The sequence below is a fragment of the Mastigoproctus giganteus genome, chromosome 1, assembly GCF_048544385.1.
Source record: "Mastigoproctus giganteus isolate SK-2022 chromosome 1, ASM4854438v1, whole genome shotgun sequence".
NCBI lineage: Eukaryota > Metazoa > Arthropoda > Arachnida > Uropygi > Thelyphonidae > Mastigoproctus > Mastigoproctus giganteus.
Window position 1 is genome coordinate 97,071,901 of NC_143575.1, and position 18,361 is coordinate 97,090,261.

The 18,361-nt window shown below is 37.8% G+C and overlaps 1 protein-coding gene across 1 annotated transcript in view; it reads right to left on the reverse strand.

Annotated features, from left to right (window-relative positions):
• The window catches only part of LOC150091028 (uncharacterized), a 41,107-nt gene that overhangs the window by 12,167 nt on the left and 10,579 nt on the right, over positions 1-18,361 (reverse strand). Inside the window, exon 3 of the mRNA XM_090381273.1 lies at positions 2,095-2,175. Within this exon, the coding sequence (XP_090237399.1) occupies positions 2,095-2,175 (81 nt within the window). The remainder of the gene's footprint in view (positions 1-2,094; positions 2,176-18,361) is intronic.

Consider the following 18,361-nt stretch of genomic DNA (forward strand, 5'->3'; position numbering starts at 1 on the left):
GAGTAAATCCCACTTCAGCACACTGTGATCACTGCCACCTAATGGTTCGTTTATTTACAGATTCTTAATGCATGAAGAATCACTACTGATAATCAGATCAAGAGTATTACTTCCTCTAGTTGCCTCCCGAACATGCTGATGTAGAAAACAATCATCCAATAAATCCACAAAAGCCTTGCCAGTGTGTGAGTGACCAACCCACAAATTCCAGTGAGTATCTGGGAAATTAAAATCCCCCATTATAAGACTCTCTGATTTACTGGCCCACTCTATTTCCCTGTACAGTTTCTTATTATACTCATCAGAGTCATTAGGCCTATAACACACTCCTACTCTCAATTTTGTTCTCCTAATGAAAATGTCACACCAAACCGACTCGACACTGCACTGTCCAGTGATGTTGACTGGCTTCACTTCCTTGGATTTTATATGTTTCTTAACTAATAGCATAACTCGTCCTCCCTTCCTATCCTGTCTATCCTTCCTGTACACATTGTACTCCCCAAATTCCAGTTCTGCATTCCTTACATCTGTGTGACACCACGACTATGATATCCCAACAATATCTGCATTTGATGTTTTGAGCAATATCTCAAATTCAACAAATTTATTTCCAAATTCCTAGCATTGGTGTACACGCAAGAATACATGCACATGTTCCTATTCTTAGCTGCCCTAACACAACCCATGTGTTAGGGCAGCTAAGACTGCAATGACTCCCAGCAGTCTCTGAAATACCCTGCATCTTCTTTTCCAGGCTTCTGCTTATTCCAATAGAAGCAGTGCAAGAATCACTTTCACCTCTACCAGTGGCTACTGTTAATCTATTAGTCCTTGTATCCCCCAAGCTAGCAGTTTTCTGACCCACCTAACACTGCCTTGATAGCATCAGCAAATATTCTTGCACCCTTTTATTTAAGTGTATTCCATCCCTGTAGAAGCAGTTTCTCCTGTTAACAAGTACAGACCAGACTGAAAAAATTCTACCCCTTGAGCCTTGCACAATCTTTCCAGGGCCAAACTGATCGACAAGACTCTCATCATATACTCCCTCCTGTTGTGTCTGGGCAGAATTGCTGGCACTTTCAAATTCAACCCTAATTCATGGCTTTTTTTCAACAGTGACCTGTACTTGTTAAGTAATTCTGCCGGTCTCCTACTCTTAATATCATTAGTGCCAACGTGTACAACAGTATCACCTTTTGTGCCCTTAAAAGATTATATCTGCTCTACAATGTCATCAACTTTTTCCCCTGGCAGACATACCTTGGTCCTGTCTTTTCTTCCACCTATCCTTTTTACATAGCATGTTCCCTGTTTCCCTGACAATAGAGTCACCAACAACTACTAGTTCCTCTGTGGGACCAGCGCATTCTGCCTTTAGGGTTGCCGCTGTGTTGCGTGATGATGAAGTGCAAGCTCTAGGCACTTCCATAGCCAGGTGGGCAGGAGTGGCAGTGCATAGCACACGCCTTTTGATTAAACCATGGTTAGAGCCCGTGACCACCAAATACGGAAGAAGCAGAAAGGTCAGGGAATGACCACCACATATCCCCGGAGCAATATGGCCTTAGTTGCTAATGCTCCTAAAAAAAAACAAATAACATTATTTGTTTTGTATACTGTGTAATTGAGTTTTACTTTTTTTTTTGTTTGAATTAAAAATTTTATAAAGAGTTTCGCACCATCCACTGGCATATGATTCAAATCCAGGCCAAGCTCAAACCTGAGAATTCAAACTGACTGCCTTTTCTGAATAATAAAATATGTAAAATTTTCTTCTTAATTTGTTATAAATAAAATAAACATTTTGTTTAATTTCTTAAATTGATATCTTTCACAAATCAAATCTTGTTTAATTTTTTTTTCTGTTATACATTTCAAGCATAAAGTTTAATTGTGAATGTAAAATGTTGTGTGAATGAGAAAAAAGTTTAATATTTAAGAATTTTATATTTTTTAACATAAATAATGCCTCAAGCACTCAATGTTATATTATTTCCTAAAGAAGATAATCTTATCCTACTTTAATGAATTATAAAAAAACAATTAAAAGGTGCAATATTTTTAAACAACCATAAGTAATTTTTTTACCTCAGCATGTGCCTTCTCATAATAAATCCAAATGATACACAACTGAATTCCTGATACAACAGCAGAGATAAAATTAGGAACCTTAACATAAAAAGCTGAGTTAGTAATTTTCAGAAAATAAAAATAACTCAAATATATGGATAACATAAAATTGTATTGGAAGGGGGTAATGGCTAATAAAATATTCAAACAACCTGATAGTCACTTGAAGAGTGACTATCAGGGAAACAAAAATATCTACTTTTTTTATTATTTTAATAAAAGCAAATACTGGTTTCTTCTGCTAAAATTATAATAAATGCAGAAATAATTGCAGAAAATTACGACAACAAAGCTGGGATTGTTTGCAATTTGTGTTAACACAAATCAGATCATGAGGCATTAATATATCTTCACGTGATGTAAGCTGAATATATTTTGAGGTAATCTGTCTACTAGATGAAAAACTCAGAAATAGCTCTGCAATTCTTCTGAAATAAGGTAATATACCCTACTTGAAAAGAACTTATTCTTTTCAAAAATAAGTCCCAAAATGTATTAATCTGCATATTCTGGGTCACTGATAGGATTCGAATCCTGACTTTACAAACAGGTGACAAGTAACATTTTGGGATGCTAGCCTGTATATATACATTCCAAGAAGGGCATACTAAAAATAAGATAATTAAATACTGAAAATTAGATTAAAATATACTGACTTTTACTATAAAACCTAAATAAGAAATGTATATTTGAGTCTTTTTTTTTTTTTTTTTTAATAAAAAGCTCCAAGCGTGAAAGGTATTAGAATCTATAGTACTTAGTACCACGGGTTGAAGGCTGAGCAGACAGAGATACTTGTTGAAAAAAGATGAGAATTACATGAAGATGAGGTGCCTCTGTAGCCAGGTAGGAAGGAGCAGCAGTGCGTAGCACACGCTTCTTGATTAGACCGGGGTTCGAGCCCGTCACCACCAAATACGGAGGATGCGGAAAGGTCAGGGAATGACCACCGCATATCCCGGAGCAATATGGCCTTAGTTGCTAATGCTCCTAAAAACCAAATAACAAACAAACAACAACAAACAAACATGAAGATGAAAAATTTTGCTTTAATATTATTTACAAAATAAATAACAAAATCCAAAAAGATCATTCAAAATGTCCTCCTTGCACTTTTGAGCATTCAAAAATGAGCAGGCCAGACATCAAAAGTAGCACAAAGAAGTTGGTTACTACTTTTCTCATAAACCACCCATGAGTCCAAAATATTACCACATTTATTTGCTAAGGCAGGTTTTTCAACTTTCTATGTCTGGTGCTCCCCTATCTGAACAAATCAAAATATGTGACCATTTCATAACCATTACTCATGACCCTTACTGTTCATAACAAGCTTACTTCGATATTTGGTTTGAGGGCTATGTTTTGTGCATTTAATTTTTATGTATCATTAATTTATTTATTTAATTTCTAACTTTTTATTTTAAATTTTATTTATATTCTAACTAATTTATTATACATCAACAAAACCTTAATATATTATGCATCAACAGAACATAATGTGCATGTCTTTAGAAAATCTCCAAACAAACAACATTTAGGAAACTAATCTTAGTACATGGTGCATTCTACTATGGTATTTAGCATTAGCATTAGCATTAGTAGAGGCATTTGATGCAAGAAAGCAAGCTTATGCAGCATCAGCCAAAAAAAATAAAATAAAATAAAAAAAAACAACTTCCACTTCACCCCTCTGTTCGTTCAAAATACCTGTCCAGCTGAGCCTTAAACTTATTTAGGCTATCAACTTCCACGACAAGGGATGGAAGTCTGTTCCACCAACCAACCACTCGCTGGATAAAGGCAAATTTCCGCACGTCTATCCTACATCTGTCTTTCCTCAATTTGAATTTATGCCCTCTCAGGTGATTATTCTCAGCAAGAGGAAGAATCCCATCAGCATTGAGCATGCTTGAACCATTCAATGCTTTATACACCTCTATCAGATCACCTCGCTTTACACTTGAATATTTTGTTAAAAATATGAAATTAGATAAATCATTATTATAATTACATAAAATGACTGTGCAATGTGTTTAGTAATGTATTACACACATTAGCATTAGCATTAGTAGAGGCATTTGATGCAAGAAAGCAAGCTTATGCAGCATCAGCCAAAAAAAAAAAAAAAAGAAAAGTAAAATAAATAAATAAAAAATAACCACTTCCACTTCACCCCTCTGTTTGTTCGAAATACCTGTCCAGCTGAAGATTAAAACTTATTTAGGCTATCAACTTCCACGACAAGGGATGGAAGTCTGTTCCACCTACCAACCACCCGCTGGCTAAAGGCAAATTTCCGCACATCTATCCTACATCTATCTTTCCTCAATTTGAATTTATGCCCTCTCAGGTGATTATTCTGAGCAAGAGGAAGAATCCCATCAGCATTAAGCATGCTCAAACCATTCAAGGCTTTGTACACCTCTATCAGATCACCTCGCTGGTGCCTAGTCTCCAGACACTGTAATTCGCAAAACTTAAGCCTTTCTTCGTAAGAGCACCCCTTTGTTCCATTCACTAATCTTATTGCCCTTCTCTGTACACGTTCCAGCAGCTCTACATCCTTCTTGAAATGAGGCCTCCAGGCCTGTATACAGTACTCTAGGTGTGGCCTGACCATTGCCTTATACAAGGGAATAATCACCTCCTTATCCCTGCTAGAAAAATTCCTATATATCATTGACAATACACCATGAGCTACTCTTGCAGCCCGTCTGCACTGCTCAGAGAACTTCATATCTGCCTGCACAATCACCCCCAGGTCCCTTTCCTTCTCTACCACTGTCAGTGTAGTACCACAGAGTTGATACGTTGCTCTGGGGTTGCTGTTTCCCCATATGTAGTACTTTACATTTGTCAATGTTAAACTTCATTTGCCACCTCTCAGCCCATCTGCTGAACCTTTCCAGATCCTGTTCCAGATCCGTCATCAACCTTTCCAGATCCAGCAGCAACCCACAAGGCAGAATGCGCTGGTCCCAAAGGAACTAGTAGTTGTTGGTGACTCTATTGTCAGGGAAACGGGGAACATGCTTTGTAAAAAGGATAGGTGGAACAGGACCAGGGTGTGTCTGCCAGAGGCAAAGGTTGATGACGTTGTAGAGCAGATATCATCTTTTAAGGGCACAAAAGGTGATATAGTTTTACACGTTGGTACTAATGATATCAAGAGTAGGAGACCGGCAGAATTGCTTAACAAGTACAGGTCACTGTTGAAAAAAAGCCATGAAATAGGGTTGAATTTGAAAGTGTCTGCAATTCTGCCCAGACACGATAGGAGGGAGTATATGATGAGAGCCTTGTCGATCAATTCGGCCCTGGAAAGATTGTGCAAGGCTCAAGGGGTAGAATTTTTTTCAGCCTGGACTGTACTTGTTAACAGGAGAGATTGCTTCTACAGGGATGGGATACACTTAAATAGAAAGGGTGCAAGAATATTTGCTGATGCTATCGAGGCAGTGTTAGGTGGGTCGGAAAACTGCTAGCTTGGGGGGAGACAAAGACGAATAGATTAACAGTAGCCACTGGCAGAGGTGAAAGAGATTCTTGCACTGCTTCTATTGGAATGAGCAGAAGCCTGAAAAACAAGATGCAGGATATTTCAGAGACTGCTGGGAGTCATTGCAGTACAAGTAAACACATGGGTTGTGTTAGGGTAGCTAAGAATAGAAATAGGTGCATGTATACTTGCGTGTACACCAATGCTAGAAGTTTAGTAAATAAATTTGATGAATTTGAGGTATTGCTCAAAACATCAAAGGCAGATATTGTTGGGATATCAGAGACGTGGTGTCACACAGATATAAGGAATGCAGAACTGGAATTTGGGGAGTACAACGTCTACAGAAAGGATAGACTGGATAGGAAGGGAGGAGGGGTTATGCTATTAGTTAAGAAATACATAAAATCCAAGGAAGTGAAGTCAGTGGACATCGCTGGACAGTGCAGTGTCGAGTCAGTTTGGTGTGACATAAGCATTGGGAGATCAAAATTGAGAGTAGGAATGTGCTATAGGCCTAATGACTCTGATGAGTATAATAAGAAACTGTACAGGGAAATAGAGTGGGCCAGTAAATCAGAGAGTCTTATAATGCGAGATTTTAATTTCCCAGATATTGACTGGAATTTGGGGGCTGGTCACTCACACACTAGCAAGGCTTTTGTGGATTTATTGGATGATTGTTTTCTACATCAGCATGTCCGGGAGGCAACTAGAGGGAGGAATACTCTTGATTTGATTATCAGCAGTGATTCTTCATGCATTAAGAATCTGCAGATAAATGAACCACTAGGTGGCAGTGATCACAGTGTGCTGAAGTGGGATTTACTCAAAGAGGTAACTACCATTAGGGGTAAAGGGAAGGGTTATTGCTTTCGTAAAGGCGACTATGATGGACTGAGACAGTATTTAAATTCTATACAGTGGGACCAACTGATGATGTTACCAACAGCAAATGCAAAATGGGAAGCATTCAAAGAACTTATCTTGGAAGCTACTAGGCTTTACATACCAACTAAGAAATATTGTTCAAGGTTTAGGCCTAAATGGATGTCAGATGAACTGATGAGGCATATGGCAGAGAAGAAACATGCATGGGATACATACAAATTAACACATGACACAGAAGCCTATGATAGATACAAGTTGATCTGTAACCAAGTTACAAAGGAGGTTAGGCAGGCGAAGGCAGATTACGAGAAATCTTTGGCAAGGGATGCAAAGAAAAACAGCAAAGTGTTCTTTACTTATGTAAACTCTAGAAGGAAGGGGATGAATCAGATTGGTCCACTTGATATCGATGGGTCAACTGTTGATGATCCTGCTCATGTAGCTAACAAACTAAATGAATATTTTGCATTCGACATTCACACATGAGGAGTTATTTAGCGAGGGGAAAGCCAGAGGTGTATTCAACTCTAGCAGTAAGCTAGAGAATCTTGTAATAACTGAGAGTAAAGTGGAGGAGAAATTGTTGAAGATAAACACAAGAAAGGCACCCGGGGTGGATGGGATCCATCCAGTTATATTAAAGGAGGCAGCAAAGGAAGTAAGCAAACCCTTAGCCATAATTATGAGAGCTTCCTTGGACTCAGGGGACTTCCTTGTACCCACAGACTGGAGATGTGGAAATGTGACCCCAATTCACAAAGGAGGATCAAAGGCTGACACAAGTAATTATAGACCTGTGAGTTTAACTTCTGTTCCAGGAAAATTAATGGAGGCACTAGTTAAAGAAGCACTGCAGGATCATTTAGACAAGACTTCAGTTATAGCTCGGACACAGCATGGTTTTGTTAAGGGGAAGTCTTGCCTGACCAATTTGTTTGGATACTATGATGCAGTCACAAAGGAACTGGATGCAGGGAATAACTTTGATATTATATACTTGGATCTTAGAAAGGCTTTTGATACTGTTGCACATGGAAGACTGCTGCACAAATTGGAGCAGTGTGACATTGGAGGCAAATTGCTGTTGTAGATAAAGGGGTGGCTGAGGGGGAGAAGACAGAGAGTGGTAATCAATGGACACTGCTTGTCGTGGACTAATGTTATTAGTGGAGTCCCTCAGGGCTCAGTGTTGGGTCCATTATTGTTTTCTGTATTCATAAATGATATTGATGATGGTATATCAAGCTTAATGTCGAAGTTTGCAGACGATACAATGGTAGGCAGGGTTGTCAAGGACTCTACTGACACTATGCTGCTGCAAAATGATCTGGAAAGGTTGAGCAGATGGGCTGAGAGGTGGCAAATGTAAAGTACTACACATGGGAAACAGCAACCCCAGAGCAACGTATCAACTCTGTCGTACTACACTGACAGTGGTAGAGAATGAAAGGGACCTGGGGGTGGTTGTGCAGGCAGATATGAAGTTCTCTGAGCAGTGCAGACGGTCTGCAAGAGTAGCTCATGGTGTATTGTCAATGATATATAGGAATTTTTCTAGCAGGGATAAGGAGGTGATTATTCCCTTGTATAAGGCAATGGTCAGGCCACACCTAGAGTACTGTATACAGGTCTGGAGGCCTCATTTCAAGAAGGATGTAGAGCTGCTGGAACGAGTACAGAGAAGGGCAACAAGATTAGTGAATGGAACAAAGGGGTGCTCTTACGTAGAAAGGCTTAAGTTTTGCAAATTACAGTGTCTGGAGACTAGGCACCAGCGAGGTGATCTGACAGAGGTGTATAAGGCCTTGAATGGTTTGAGCATGCTCAATGCTGATGGGATTCTTCCTCTCGCTCAGAATAATCACCTGAGAGGGCATAAATTCCAATTGAGGAAAGACAGATGTAGGATAGACGTGCAGAAATTTGCCTTTAGCCAGCGGGTGGTTGGTTGGTGGAACAGACTTCCATCCCTTGTCGTGGAAGTTGATAGCCTAAATAAGTTTAAGGCTTAGCTAGACAAGTATTTTGAACGAACAGAGGGGTGAAGTGGAAGTGTTTTTTTTTTTTTTTTTTTTTTTGGCTGATGCTGCATAAGCTTGCTTTCTTGCATCAAATGCCTCTACTAATGCTAATGCTGTTGCAGCAGCATAACGTCAGTAGTGTCCTTGACAACCCTGCTAACCTTCGTATCATCTGCACACTTGGACATTAAGCTTGATATACCATCATCAATATCATTTATAAATACAGAAAACAATAAGGGACACGTGTGGCTCATGATTAACTTACAGAGTTTCAAGTTTTCTGTGACACAATTTTAGTTATAGATCAGTGACATACAAAAGTTTCCCAACCTTGTTTTATGTCAATTAATCTACAAGAAAATCAACTGAAACTAAATGTATATCCCATCACCATACCCTTCCATCTCGAGATCACAATTTTACTGTGCCTTACACAATTAATTAGGGAAACATACTCTATCAGTATCACTGTTTCACATTATGTAATTTTGCTCGAATTGCTTACATAAAACATATGATAGATACAGAGGTGCACCAGAAGAATAAAATATTTAAAAAAATAACGAAAATGTGAAAAGGTTGGTGTCTGCATAAATTTTCAAAACAATATATCAAAGTAATGAAAGTAATAATATATCAAATAAATGAAAGCAATAACATATCAAAAACTGAAAAAGGATAATTATTCCTTGAGAATAATCTTTTGGTGAATACCCTTTTCTACAGGAATATTCTCATGAGAATATATCATACTCAAACACCATAAAAATATATTTTTAGTATGCTATTAACGTTCTTATTTTAAAGATAAAATTAAAATAATGAAAGTTACTGTGAGCATAAACTCAGTAATTTTATACCTGAATAAAAGAATTTTCTATTGCATAACCATAAAAGAACCACAAAAGTGAAATAATAAATGAATTCAAGATCAATAGAAGTGGTAAGCTTTCTGAACTTTTTTTCTTCAGTACTTCAGGCTAATTAAAAAAAATAAAATAAATAAAATTTTATTTTATAATAAAACAAAATATTTAAAATTTTCAATAACAAAAAAGTACTTTAAACTCTCAGTACTTTTTAATAGTTTCAATGCCATTGGTAGCAGCATAACACAGTTCCTTTTCAAGGGTACATACATCATTGATTTTAAAATTACATAAAAAGAAAATATAAAATAAAAATTTTTTTTTTAGTCAGACAGTGGTTTTTTTAACCACTTCGAGTTACATGGCCTGTGAATATGTTTTTTGATAACTTAATCTGTTGAACTAATTTCCAGTAGTTAGTTCCAGGAACTATTTAAAAATATAAGGTAAGAAATGAAAACCCTTTACCTGATGTAACAAATGTCTGGTTCCTAGATACCAAATGGTGTGAATTCAGTAAGCATTAGAACATTCCAAATAAAACTAACTGAGGTCTTGTTTCTAGATTCTACTACAGAAAGCTGTCACCAAGCCAAAGATGGAAGAGAAATTGTTGAAAATAAACATAAAGGCACCTATGGTGGAAGTAATCTATCCAATTATATTAAGGGAAGCAGCAAAGGAGTTAAGTAAACCTTTAGTCATAATTATGTGAGCATCCTTGGATTCAGGGGAGGTCCCCATGAACTAGAAATGGAGAAATGTATCCCCAATTCATAAAGGGGGAGATCAAAGAGCAACATAAGTAATTACAGGAAAAATAATGGAGTTGCAGAATAAATAAATAGTGCAGGACCAGCTAGACAAGAATACAGTTATACTGCAGCCACAACATGGATTTGTTAAGGGAAAATCTCATCTGATCAGTCTTACTGGATACTGTGATGTGGTAACAAAGGAACAAAATACAAAAAATAATTTTGACATCATATACTTAGAGTTCAGAAAAGCATTTGATACTGTCGCACATTATAGACTTCTGTATAAATTGGAGCAGTGTGGCATTAAGGACAATTTACTGCTATGGACAAAGGGATGGTTGAGTGGGAGAAGACAGTTGTTATCAATGGGCGTTGCTCTTCTTGGACTAATATTATTAGTGGAATCCCCCAGGGCTCCTGGAGCTTCTTGCCTTTTTCTGTATTTATTAATGATACTGATAAAGGCATGTGTGCTTAATGTCTAAGTTTGCAGATGATACAAAAGTTGGTAGGGTGGTTAATGACAATAATCAGGGTATGCTATTGCAACAAGACCTACAAAAATTAGGCAAATGAGTTAAGAAGTGGCAGGTGAAGTTTAACACTGACAAATCTAAGGTACTGCACACAGGTAGCAGTAATGTAATCCCAGACTAAAGTACCAACTGTGTGGTATCATAAGTAGGGTAGTGGAGAGTGAAAAAGACTTGATGGTAAATGTACAGTCAGATATGAAATTCTCTAAGCAGTGTAGACAGGCTGTCAGGGCAGCCCATGGGGTTTGGAAAATGATATACAGGAATTTTTCTAGCAGGAATAAGGAGATGATTATCTCAGTCTGGATATCATGGAATGTAAAAAGTTTAAAAGAAGGCAAGATGGATATGGTCATCAATGAATGGATAGGTATAAAATTGACATTTTAGGAGCAACCGAAGTCATGTGGACAGGACAAGGTCATTCAAAAGTGGAAATGGGTTTTTGGTTGTTTTTTCTGGAAGTGACCAAGTAAAAGAACATGGTGTCGCTGTCATTTTGAATAAGGAATGTTTGAGGTCTCTTCTTGGATACAATCCTATTAATAGTAGAATGATGACAGATAGACTTCAGAGCCAGCCAGTAAATCTCACAATTTTAGTTGCATATGCACAGACATAAACATCCACAGATGTTGTTGTTATTTAGTTTTTAGGAGCATTAGCAACTAAGGCCATATTGCTCCGGGGATATGCGGTGGTCATTCCCTGACCTTTCCGCATCCTCCGTATTTGGTGGGATCACGGGCTCGAACCCCGGTCTAATCAAGAAACGTGTGCTACGCACTGCTGCTCCTGCCCACCTGGCTACGGAGGTGACACAAGTCCACAGATGAAGATATGAACGTTTATTATGAAAATCTCCAGTCAGCTCTTGATCTGGTCTCAAAAAAGGATGTTTTGATACTCATGGATGATCTGGTCTCCAAAAAGGATGTTTTGATACTCATGGATGATCTGGTCTCAAAAAAGGATGTTTTGACACTACTGATTACAGAAGCCACTTTTAAACTTATTGAACAGAGAAGAACTGCAAAAGCCCAGGGTGTACAAGGAAACGAAGAGTATCAGGAACTAAGCAAAGCATCAAGCATTGTTTAAGACAGGACAAACAGGATTATATCAATCGAAAGTGTAAAGAAATTGAATACCACAACAAACGAAACAACACAAAAAAGATGTATGATGTAATTAAGTCCTTAAGACAAAACTTAATGTAATTAAGGACTCCAAAGGGGAAATTTTAACAGAGGAGAACACAATCAAATGAAGATGGAAAGAATACTGTGAGCAGCTCTTCCAAGCACCTGCTGGCACTAATGATCTGCCACCCCCTTTTCAAGAGTGTGATCATGAACCAGTTCCACTGAAGGAAGAAGATGAAAAAGCCATCAGAGAACTAACGTGTGGCAAGTCACTTGGAATTGATGAAATCCCAGCGGAATTGATTAAAGCTACAGGTGTGAAGGATGCCGAGTTTTTTCATAAAATGATTGTAAAAATTTGGGAAACAGGATGGTGACTATCAGATTGGAAGAAATCAATTTTCATCCCCTTACCAAAAAAAGAGGATCTGAAAATTACAAGACTATTAGCCTAATTTCTTACGTCAGCAAGATTCTTCTTAAAATCATATTGAACAGAATCTCAAGAAAACTTGAAGAAGAAATGCCAGAAGAGGTAGAGGAACCAGAGATCAGATCTTAAGCCTACGACTGATTATAGAAAAATGCAAAGAATTCAATGTTCCAGTCATTTTGTGTTTTATAGATTATGCAAAAGCATTTGATTGTGTTCAACATGAGAAACAGTCGTAGCTACCATGTAGGCAGGCAAGGCAACTGCCTCCGGGCCTGGGCCCTTTAGGGACCCGGCGTATTTGGCTGTCTCCTCTTTTTGCAATTTTCGTTAATTAAGTAGGGGCCTGAACATGTTCTTTGCCTCCAAGCCCAAAAAAAGGGCCCGGAGGCAAAGGTCATCGTTTCCTATAGTTTCTCATCAGTAGCATAGCTACTGATGAGAAACTATATGATGAGATGACTATCATGGGTTTCCCAATCCACATAATTCAGCTGATTAAGCTACTGTACCAGGAACAGGAAGGAAATGTGAAAATGAACATGGGAAACACAGACTTTTATGTCAGTAACTATGTCAGGCAGGGCTGTATTTTGTCACCTCACCTTTTTAATCTTTATGACGAAGATATCATATGTGAAGCTTTGGAAGATTTAGAGATTGGCATCAAAATTGGAGGACTGAAGATACACAACCTTCGTTATGCAGATGATACTGTGCTAATTTGCAATTCTAAGAATCATCTGAAAGAAACTCTGAGGAGAGTATGTGAAGCAAGTAAGAAAAAACGATTATTTCTGAATGTGTGTAAAACTAAAATTATGGTGATTGGTGATAATCTCGGTTCCGGTTAAGTGAAGGTTAATGGGTAAGATATCGAAGAAGTTGATGAATTTGATTATTTAGGGTCAAGAATAAATAAAAATAGTGACTGCTCAAACAATGTAAAGAGTAGACAGGCAATTGCTAAAACGTTGGTCGCTGATCTGATAAAATTATGGAGAGATCATGACCTGCCCCTAAAGACAAAACTGAGAATCATTGATTCATTAATTTTTCCAGTTGCCGCTTATGGATGTGAAGGATGGAATCTGAAAAGAGTTGACAGGAAGAAAATTGAAGCATTTGAAATGTGGTGTTACAGGAGAATACTGCATATTTCTTACTTAGATCGAAGAACAAATGAGTGAGTATTGAATAAAATTGGCAGGCCTAAAATTCTTCTTCATAGCATCAACAAAAGAAAACTCAAGTTTTTTGGTCATATAGTAAGAAGGGAGAACTTTCTGTTGAAGAATATAATGGAAGGAAAAACTGAGGGAAAGAGGTGCAGAGGAAGACCTGCAACTAGGTGGAAGGATGGGATCAGTGAACTTCTGGTCATGACACTTTGCGATGCTGCTCGTATAGCACACGATCGATGCAGTTGAAGGAATTTGTTGGTGGCTACAACAGCTCCTTAGGGAGCTATGTGACTGGAAGAAGAAATCCCAGTTTCTGGCAAAGAATGGAAAAAGAAAAGCAGCAAAGACTTCGATGCTTATATTAAGAGTAGAAGGAAGGGGTTGAATCACATTGGGCACTTGATATCCATGAGTTAACTGTGGATGACCCTGCTCAAGTTGCAGACAAACTGAATAGGTATTTTGCATCTACACATGAGGAATTCTTTAGAGAAGGGGATACCTGAAGTTTTTCAAACTCTAACGAAGAGCTAAATGACTTTGTGATGATTGAAAGGAAAGTGAAGCAGAAATTGTGGAAGACGGACACAGAAAAAGGCACCTGGTGTGGATGAAATCTATCCAATTATATTAAGAGGGGCAGCAAAGGATGTAAGCAAACACTTAGCCATAATTATGAAAGCATTCTTGGATTCAGGGGAGGCCTCTATGGACTGGAGATGTGCAAATGTATCCCCAATTCATAAAGGGGGATCAAAGGGTGAAGTGAGTAATTACAGACCTGTTACCTTAATATCTGTTCCAGGGAAAATAATGGAATTGCTGGTTAAAGAAGTAATGCAGGACCATCTGAACAGGCATACAATTAATACTGAAATAACAGCACAGGTTTGTTAAGGGGATTACGATGCAGTGACCAAGGAACTGGATGGAAAATATAATTTTGACAGCATTAGCAGAGGCATATGATGCAAGAAAGCAAGCTTATACAGCATCAGCCAAAAAAAAAAAAAAAAAAAAAAAAAAAAAAAAAATTTGCTGAAATCACATACTTTGATTTCAGCAAAGCTTTTGATACTGTTGCGCATAAAAGATGTTAAACCATATTTGATTCAAATTCTAGTTTATTTTAGCTTCTCAAAGCAGTTCATAATAACCCAATCTGTAATTTCATGAGATAAGTAATTTCTCTAAGATAACCCCTGACTGTTCCATTCCTGTTTACTTTTGCAAGTCACAGAGAAATATATATATATCTTTTCAAATTACTTCAGTTCTTTCATAAATAGTTGATTTCAATTACCAGTGAGTTTCTACAAGGTAAGATCAAAAAAATTCCAGGAGTAAATTTGTTAAAAATATCTGAAAATTGAATAAGAAAACCTATTTTTAAATGGAGAAATGTTTAGAACTTTTTTACAACAGTTGGCATTTTAGTTGTGCGTATTCAAAGGGTTCAACCACAGGCACTGAAAATGATTGTAAAGTATATGATATCAAGAGGTAGGATAGCTTTATCAGTGTACGATAACTGAATGTCAAACCACTAAAATATGATGTAAGGAGTGAAAGCAGTGTTGAATCCAGAGCATTTGCACCGGGGGGATGTAAACTTCGGGGGGTACATGTAGCATATTTTTTATTATAATTTAACATTTATAACATATGTATATATTACAAACAAATCTGTGTATTTATATTTATGCATATATATATATATATATATATATATATATATATATATATATATACACATATGCATATACAGGGTGATTCACTACCAGTGCGACAAACTTGCAGGTGTAGTAGGGGGCACAAAGACGAATCGGAATCACATAGCATTGCAGGGTCCGAAATGCCTTTGTCATGCGGTAGAGGACGTTGAACGGAAGGTCGCGTGTACAGCGATCCTGTGGGAAGTCAGCATTTGCGAACCGGTTTCCGAGGCAGTAAGATGGATGAGTATTCAAACGTTGAACTGGCCGACATGCACCTTGCGTATGGAGCGTAATGTAATGTAATGGGCTGTAATGCGGACTGTAATGGGCGTGCCGCTCTGCGCTTGTACCAGGAACGTTTCCCCCACAGGCATGCTCCTCATCATACAATTTTAATTGTATGATGAGAAGGTTACGTGAGACTGGTTGTTTCACGAGAGGTACCATGAATCGAGAGCGAACGACGAGGACGCCAGACAATGAGGAGTATGTCCTACGTCTTGCAGAAGGCAATCTGAGTACGAGTACTCGAGCGATAGGCCAACGATTGGGTATTTCCCAATCCACCGTATGGAGGATACTGTCAACAAACCAAATGAGTTCATACCATCTGCAACGCGTCCAATCATTGGAGCCTGCGGATTATCCACTCCGGAGGACTTTTGCTACTTGGTGTCTTCAACAGAAACGGTTCGCAAATGCTGACTTCCAGCGGGATCGCTGTTCACGCGACCTCCCGTTCAACGTCCTCTACCGCATGACAAAGGCATTTCGGACCCTGCAATGTTATGTGATTCCGATTTGTCTTTGTGACCCCTACACCTCCTGCAAGTTTGTCGCACTGGTAGTGAATCACCCTGTATATATATACATATGCATAATATGCATATATATATATACCGTATTTCCCCATGTATAAGACGCACCTTTTTTCGAAAAATTTGGAGTCTAAAAACTGGGTGCATATTATACAGTGGTTGTAGATTTTTTTTACTTGCATTTCCCACTTTTTCACACTTGTTGTCTTTGCGCTCATTATTTCGCACTTGTTACCGGTATATTAGGTTACGTTTTGCCACGTTCTGCCCAGAAATGGCTCAGAACAGATTTTCGTACAGTGCTGAATTCAAGTTAAAAGTGATCCAGTTTGCAAAAGTGAATGGAAATCGTGTTGCTGAATGTAAATTTGGTCCTCCTCCAACTGAGAAAACAATCCGAGACTGGCTACGGGAGGAAGAAACCCTACTGAAAACACCACGGCAGAAGAAGGCCATTAGAGGCAAGTCAGCAAAATGGCCTGATTTAGAGAAGGAATTGAAGATATGGATTGAGGAGCAAAGGGCAATTGGAATTCCTGTGTCCACAAAGATGGTTCAGCATGAGGCAAGAAGAATTGCTGATGAAAAAGAAGTTTCAGCATGAGGCAAGAAGAATTGCTGATGAAAAAGAAGTTACTGATTTCAAAGGAGGACACAATTGGTGCTTCAGGTTCATGAAACGGAATGGACTAAGCATGTGTACATGCATCAGACTTGCCCAAAAAATGCCTGAAAGCTATGAACAGAAGGTCCTTGAATTTCATCGTTTTGTCATTCAATGTCAGAAGACACATCAGTTTGAGTTGGGACAGATTGCAAATATGGACAAAGTCCCCCTTCAATTTGATGTCCCAAGTAACAGAACTGTTGATAAGAAGGGGGTGAAAACTGTAACTGTGAAGACAAGTGGACACGAAAAGAGCCATTATACAGTTGTTCTAACTTGTTGTGCCGATGGAACCAAGCTGCCTCCTATGCTGATTTTCAAATGCAAAACAATGCCAAAAGAAGACATTCCTCGAGGAGTGATTGTCCACGTTCATGACAAGGGTTGAATGGATCAGGATGGGATGAAGATCTGGTTTGAGAAAGTTTGGAGCAGGAGACCAGGTGGGCTCTTATGCAAACCTGCCCTATTGGTGCTTGATCAGTTCAGGGCACACATAACAAAAAATACAAAGAAGATTACTGCAGAGCAAAAAACAAAACTTGCTGTCATACCTTGACATCCCAGCTCCAACCACTTGATGTCAGCATTTAACAAACCCTTCAAAGCTGACATGAGAGATGAATGGAACCAATGGATGAAGTCTTCTGGGGACAATTTGACAGCAGCAGGGAGAGTGAAGAAACCAACTATAGGAGAAGTTTGTACCTGGGTGAAAATATCCTGAGATAATATCAAGATTGAGATCGTTGTTAAGTCATTTAAGAAGTGTGGCATTTCAAATGCCATAGAGGGAACTGAGGACGAGGCAATATATGAAGACAGTGATTCGTCATTAGACACAGATGAGGACAAGCTAATGGATGGGAGTTTTGACAGTGATGAGTTGTATGAATTTTATGATGAATAAAACTAGAGTTCAATAACTTTATGTAATACATTTTTTTTCAAATTTCGGACCCCAAAATTAAGGTGCGTCTTATACATGGGAGCATCTTTCTTATACATGGAGAAATACAGTATACATATGCATAAATATAAATATATGGATTATGCATATTTATGAATGTTATAATAAGAGAATATGAGAAAACAAAAGGAAATATTTATTATTTATCATCTAAATACTAAAGTCAGCTTACAAAAACCACATTACTGACAATAATCACAGTTTAATAATATGAAAATCACTGATTAAAATTTGCAAAAAAAAAAAAATAATAAAAAAAAAAAATACAAATTATAACCAAACATGCAAGTACTGTATTGTAATAATCCTATTCTTCTTTTCTTTTATCTTTGCATCCATATCAATCACTTTATTTATTAATTTTTCCGATAACTAATTTGGGCCTTCTAAGGTTATCTTCATGCAAGCTTTCAAATATTACAGTACAGATGCATATATATATAATAAAAAGGATATAAAATGTATTGTTTATAGGCTGTGACCAATCCATCTTGATTGTGGTATACAAAGAAAATTGAACATTCTTTGTATATTGAATTAGTCACAAGCAGATCCTTCCTGTGAAAAAAATAAATAAAGGGAATGTGAAAAGCATAAAGCGAAACTGCTGACAATTGAATTAGTGTGCTGCAGACTCCCCTGAAAGCTGTGGGACACTTTATAATTACAATTACAACAGCAAGTGTCAGGAACCAATTCAGGTGAAC